The following is a 6,946-nucleotide window of genomic DNA, read 5'->3' on the forward strand; positions in this document are numbered from 1 at the left end:
AGAGAGAGAGAGAGACAGACATATCGGTGGTAGAGGGGACTCATACTGATTGAACAAGCATGCCGTGATTATTAAATCCTAATGGCCATTCATTAGAAATTGCTACAAATAATTGAAGTTAAAATAGGGCAGTAATTATTTACAAGTGTTTTAGAAAATTAATAAATATGGATACGGTTCTGTGCAGTGAAAAATGCTTTATAATGCATTTGTAACTTTCCATATTTCCAATTGTCCGTATTGCCCGACATGATAGAAATACCATTTAATACTAATAGAATATAGTATGTAATCAGATATGGAAAGGAAATGGTTATTTTTAAATGGATCAAATGAAATAAACACTAATTTAACTCCTATAATCAATCTGAAGAAATTTAAGAGAGGAGTTTAAATCCCTATGTATTTATGATCCGCCCTACACAATATATATGTAGGTATATATACATTAATACCAATATGTTAATATTGCAGAAGGCAGCCTGGAAATATTAAACACCCACCTTCTTCCTAAAAGAGGATCCTTTATTATATAAAAGCCTGTACAAATTAAATGTGTCATCCATAATAAAAAGGCTGCATTATATTATAGTGCTGACTCATTCATTAGGGTTTACTAGATGAAAGTAGAACAAAACTCCAGTAGAATAGTAAATATTTAATAGAGCAATAAACATATTACCATTTTTCTGTAGGCCTTCATTTGTCATTTGTCATTTGTGTTCACTTGTATAAAAGAGAACAGCTCATACGCTGTGTTTAATTCATCAATTGTAATGCAACAAGAATTTCTGTTCAATCATCAAACAACAAGTCAGCGCTTCATCTGTTTGACTTTGATTTGACACAAGGAACAAACCAGTGGATGGTGGGCAGAGCCTTTAAGAAGATGTTAAGAAGTCAAGAGTAACAAAGAAGTGTATTCAGTGTGTTTCAACCACATTTACCTTTATTTATTCCAAGGTTACTTTCACTTCTTATATTACACCCGTGTTTTTTCTTATTCTCTGTTTAGAGTGCAGCTCTTTGTTCATAAAAGCAAGTGTCCTTGTTGGGAGGCTATCAGTGAATTACTTTCACTGGTACATAAAAAATCAGTTTGCTAATGCTGAGTTATTGATTGCAGGTCCTTGCTGCAAATGGCTTATTAAATGAATTTCTACATGAGTGAATAGGAGGGTTATTTGTGTCTGGCAGAGGGTGAAATATAATTTACAGGGAAGGCTTGAAAAAAAATAATATTCACAGCTTTTAGGTTGTGAATTTACGTAACACATTCCACACAAAGAGTTTGAAGGATTAGATTTAGACTTTAGACAGTAAATACATACATACTATATGAAGGATATATGCAGATGGCAAACTCTGAAATTTAAGATACCACTACAAAATATCACTGTCAGTCATTAATCGCTGATATCCTTTAACAACCTCCAGGGGTTAGACAGTACTTTACTTTCAAGATCCCTCAAACGCCTCAAATCAAGGCATCCAAAGTCCTGGATTAATTAATAAGATGAGTTGATTTTAACCACGAATGAGACAGTAATCTGACTTGATCGAAATGCACTAATCTGAGCTATAAAATCCCTGAGACGAACATGACAGGTTTGGTTGCCCTCAAAGAGAAATTAATCTGTGGGTCAGAGGTCAGGGTTGGATAGTAGGCCGAGGCTTTGCTACTACTCCATTAACACGTAGACATGATGCACAAACGTCTTGCACACGCACTCTCACTGTGTAAGAGGTGTATTCTACCGGGCAGCAGTAGTGTTTTCTCTCATTCTGTCACATAAGATATACCAGCCATGTATGGTGATGACCTTGCACCTCCACTGATACTGCATGTATCCATTTTAGAGTTACAGTTGGCATCTGACACTGTCTGCCATGTCTTGAAAATGTCTCTCACACCAGTATTCCACCAAATAAATGCATTATAAAATGTCAGACTGCATGGGCGCCAGCGAGGGAAATGTCAAATGAAAAAAAGTCAGTTCATGAAAATTTAAAGAAAGTGCCATTTTTGGAGATGTACTGACATATTGGAGTTTAAACCTTGACGCAAGCCACAGGTATCTATTTTTACTCATGCTAGCGGCATTTAGTGATGGCAAAGTTGGTGTGTCTGTCAGTACGCCACTGTGGTCCAGACTGAAATATCTCAACAAGTATTGGATGGATTGTCAGGAAATTAGATAACCTGACTGACCTAACAATCAGCTCAGCAATCCATATAATGTAGTCAAACTCTTAACTTTGGTGAATACCTGACTTTTATTTTATTTTTTATTTTATGTGGCGCTGTCATCGTCTCAAAATATAATCAGCTTGAGCTGTCCTTTGTGTTTATTGCTAATTAGCACATGTTAGCACGCTTAAATACTAGATGGTAAACATTATATTTGCAAAACATCCGCTTGTAGTCATCGTGACAATGCAAGGAAAGAACAGCATCACAGAAACGGTAGCATGTCTGTAGACGCTTGTCTAGTTCAGATTTGTCCTGTTTTAAGAAAAATTTTATTTAAAATCTACACTGACAATAAAACATACACATATTGTACCATTTAACAGAGAACTGGAAATTGTTGGACCATCTCTGCAGGCTGCGTGACACTCCTCATTGCCCTCAAGTGAATTTAATTTCTAAAAACAGTTAATGTTACATCTCTAAGACTTGGTATCACAGATGGATACATCAAAAAAAGCAATACTCCACTTATAACACAAATCAAACACTTAAAGCCTTATTTCCTTAATTCTCCAGATGGGGAAATTGGTTTTTCACTGGCAAAAAAAATCAAATGGCCGTGGGAGAAGCTAATTAAACTCTATAAACCAAAGAATGCTTCTCAGGTCAGTGTTTTGGAGGAGCTTGAGAAGAAGGAGAAGGAGGAGTTATTGTCACGAGGAAGGTTATTGGCACAGGAAATCAGGAGGCGTGAAGTAAGAACGGCGGCTTAAAGGATCAATGCGAGGCTATTGTAAGGAGAGTGCGCAGCGTGAGAGAGACACTGCAGGGAAGAAGAGTGGTAAATTGAGGGAGAAAGATTGTGTGGGAAAAAATAAGAGGCAAGATCTGGCAGGAGTCTTGTCCTTTACTGTAGTGTATATGAATAATGGGCTTTAAAGGCAGACTAGCCAAAAAAGAGCAAATGCCAGAGAGAGCACCACTGTCACTCACTTTCCCCACAGCTGGACCAGAAGAAAAAGCACCCAAACGCACACACACACTAACATTACCCAGCCATTACTAAAGGAAGACGACAGTGGTTTGTTCCCCTTTTAGCTGTTACGAGTTACCGTGGAAGCGGCTCATTATTCCCCCGTATTGGAATGAGTCCGCTCAAACAAGCCAATCAACAACAGCTTGACATTTGCTTCCTGCTCCTGCGCATTTCGGAGAGAGGGACAAGAGCTTGAGTCAGACTGTTTTAAACATACTGCAGAGAAATAGTTTGCTGACCTGGAGGAGATTGAAACTCTAAGTGTTCGTTAAACAACATCATTAGTTGACCTGATTTAGAGTGACCTAGAAATTGATGCGAGTTGTGCTCACTGCCTCTCCTGCCAATGTTGTTTTGTTGATCTGTGGCTGACCGATGAGGGTTCAGGCCCGGGATCACATTTCTCTCGGTTTTCGTCTCAGGTTAACTAACTCCAGCTCCAGCTCTGTGTCAGTCGGGCTCAGCCACGCAACACAAGAGCTTTAAATGGGGAAAACAGATCCAGTTTTCCACCTATTACTGAGTTTCAATTGCCAGTCACTGCTGCCCAGCTCCAGGTAGCCGTGACACCAGTTCACATTACAGCATGTGAAGAGCAAGCAGAGATTTTTTTTTTCTCCTGTTGGCTGAGTAAATTACACATGAGGGGCTTTGTACCTGAAGTACACTGTGTCCTGTGTTTGCTGTCTTGTTCGGGGATCAGGTGTTCTGCTTGGTTTCACATTTACAGTACAGTGTTACTTCTGCTCATTGAACCTCTTCACCCTGCCCATCAATCTGAATATGCTGCATTTTTTAGGATAATCTAGACTGAAATTATGACATTATTTACTTGCCACACTGCTCATTTACAATGCACAAAAAAAAAACTATACATAACTTGGCAACCATGAACAAAACTTGCCAGTCTTTCGGAGATGAAACCACGGTGAAACTGTATTCTCCCTGCACTTCCAACGCCCACTGAAGTACATCAATGAATCCTTTGCATGTCCATACTTAGTCCACATACAGAGTGTGGGCCAGAGCGGGGCACGTGCTCATTGATTAATCAATAAAGAGCCAGAAGTGCACAGCTGCCAGACTACAACTACTGGGACATTGTCCTTTCTTGTTAATGTGAAGTGGCTGTTGTCAATGATACAACACTGCTGGCTGCAAGTGGTGCCAAATTCAATTGTTTTCATGCAGAATATTTAGTTAATATTTGATGTTTGAATTCTGGCCACGTCACTCCCTCCAAGCATACACTTGGAGAGACTTGCAGAGCAGAGACTGGGGAGAGATGATAGCTTACTCCCCGAGGCTCAGACTCCACAGGTGGATGCTGGGGCTTATGAAATGCTATATGAACCATTTTTTTGGAATATGGTCAGTGATGCTTCAAGGTGTAGACGGTAATATCAGGATCTTTTAAATCTTTTAAAAAAAAACAACCCTGGTACCAAGGCTGCAGTGGCCATAGTCAAATGTTAAATAAAAGCAAAAAGCTTTTAAACCTGAACTTTTATGAATAGGGCAGCTTGAGCTATTTGCCTGTTAGTCTCTAGTGAATTGTTGATTATCAATTAGTGTATGAGTTCACTTGTGAACTTACATGATATTACACTCCTCTTGCACTCCACAAACATGCCAGTATTACTCACTTACTGCACATTCATGCATACCTGCCCATTCATCTCTTGCCCTGTTATTTTACTGCTGTCCGTCATACAAACACACACACAGTGATCTTCATTAAAGACTGAGCTGCAATGATACAATCTGTTGTTGTTGCCATGTGGCTTAAGTCTCTGCCTCTCTACCTTTCTTTACACAATCTCACGTCTCGGCCCTGAACAAGACTATCTTTCTCATTTTTGCATCATCTATCACTCTGTCCATATTCATTTGTTACTCTCTCAAACACCTCTATGCACAAATGCACGCACACACGCTGAATGTTTCCAGTTGCAATGTTGCGTAACTTTGGTTCACAAATAAGACAGATTAATTGTCATCTCTTCCAGCAACTGTGAGTCACTTGTTAAAAAGTGAGGGTGAGCTGCGCACAGGCAGCAGTTTGAAATGGTTCCACATGGTGGAGATAGCACTGGCTCAGTTACAGTCAGTTTGGTTAAAATGGTTTTGCAGAAGTGCACATCATGTGTTGAATTTGCTAAATGTTGTCCCTGTTAAAATGTTCCACATGTCACTTCACAGGTTTTTCCCAGTGCATGCTGGGACAGACTCCAGAAACTCTGGCTAGGAATAAGTGTGTAAAGACAATGAATAAATGAATGAGACGGCGTTCTGAACAATATTTTCCATTACCTCTGCCTTTTTGTCTGTGATCTGCTGTTCACTTAGGAGCACCACTCACGCCGTCAGTTTCCTGACATGATCGATCTGAACCTGTTGCCTCTTTTCCATGTGTGTATCAGGTACAACAGCCAAGCATGTGGTGTTCTTGGCGGGAAACACGGCAAAGCACGGGCTCCGCTGCAAAGCCTGCAAAATGAGCCTTCACCACAAATGTGAGAATGGAGTGGGACAGCAGCGCTGCATGGGCAAACTGGTAAGATGCATGACACAGAATAATACAAGACATGATATAGACCGCGCATTTGTCTCTTTGCTGTCCACAGTTTGGGAGATTCTGTGCTTCAGGAATATAATTACTGATGTCATTAGCAACCAAAACAGACATATTAGAGTTGGCTTTGTGACCGTTTCCCACCAGAATGTGCTTATTCAGAAATCACACTCAATGTGTGAGTGTGCTGGTACATCTGTGACCACCATGCATCCTCGTCATCGCCCTCATCATCGTTATATCATCACTCTGTCTGTCTGTGTGTTAGATAATAGTAATGCAAAAATTCTGACCCCTCCTCATTGCTGTCAAGTTCTGCTGTGCTGCCATCAGCATAAACCATTAAATCAGGATCAATACGATCACCCTGAGGCTGCTTCATGACCAATATTGAAGATGTCACACGTAACAGTTTTATGATGTGTTTGGCATTTCACAGTCTCAGACCGGATGTCCCTTTTTTAATATGTTAGTCAAGCTTTGGTCACGTGTGAAATTAGGGGGTGTAAAATAATATCATTAATTATTCAAATTTCAACTATTTTATCAGTAGCAGAGGCAATGAGAACGTGAAAACTTTTCAGTATCACAAAAATTTGAAAGTTGGAAATATTGATCAGTGATAATTATACTGAATAAATAATACTCTGGCCCCAATACGCTGCTATTGCCAGCAGCCTGTTTATGTTTTCATGTAACTTTCTGGGGTTTAAGACAGCTATAAACACTTTTGCATTTAGAAATTATATAAAGCATACTGAACCCTTTAAAATTGAGGAAATTCTTCAAACTTTTAGGCTTATTAACCTTTTTAAAAAAAACCTGACTGAAAAACCTTGGTCAAAGCTGAGAATAAAAGGTTTATGTAATATCATTCCGATTTTCCTGTAATTTTATATAATTATCTGAAGTCTATGAAATGCATCTGTGCAGTTTTGTTTGGCAACAAATCCATAAGAAGCTTTCATTTCAGCAATTTACTTCCCTGTCTTGTTTTAAAAAATTTGTTTTTCTGCTAATGAGCTCTGAATGGGATCCATAATTCAGTAAGCCAACTCACGTTTGGAATGTTTATTAAGCAGTAAGTCGGAGCCTACAGGTGGATGCTGGGGTGGTGGTGGGGCTTACAGCGCAGCAGGCA

General features: G+C 39.4%; 1 protein-coding gene across 2 annotated transcripts in view; it reads left to right on the forward strand.

Moving 5' to 3' along the window:
• Positions 1–6,946, forward strand: part of stac (SH3 and cysteine rich domain) — a 31,277-nt gene that overhangs the window by 5,888 nt on the left and 18,443 nt on the right. For both annotated transcript variants that reach the window (XM_035674750.1, XM_035674751.1), the window contains one exon: positions 5,654–5,787. In XM_035674750.1, the coding sequence (XP_035530643.1) occupies positions 5,654–5,787 (134 nt within the window). The remainder of the gene's footprint in view (positions 1–5,653; positions 5,788–6,946) is intronic.

This window comes from Morone saxatilis, unplaced genomic scaffold (assembly GCF_004916995.1).
Source record: "Morone saxatilis isolate NCDOM2014 unplaced genomic scaffold, NCSU_SB_2.0 Contig3, whole genome shotgun sequence".
In the NCBI taxonomy this organism is placed as follows: Eukaryota; Metazoa; Chordata; class Actinopteri; family Moronidae; genus Morone; species Morone saxatilis.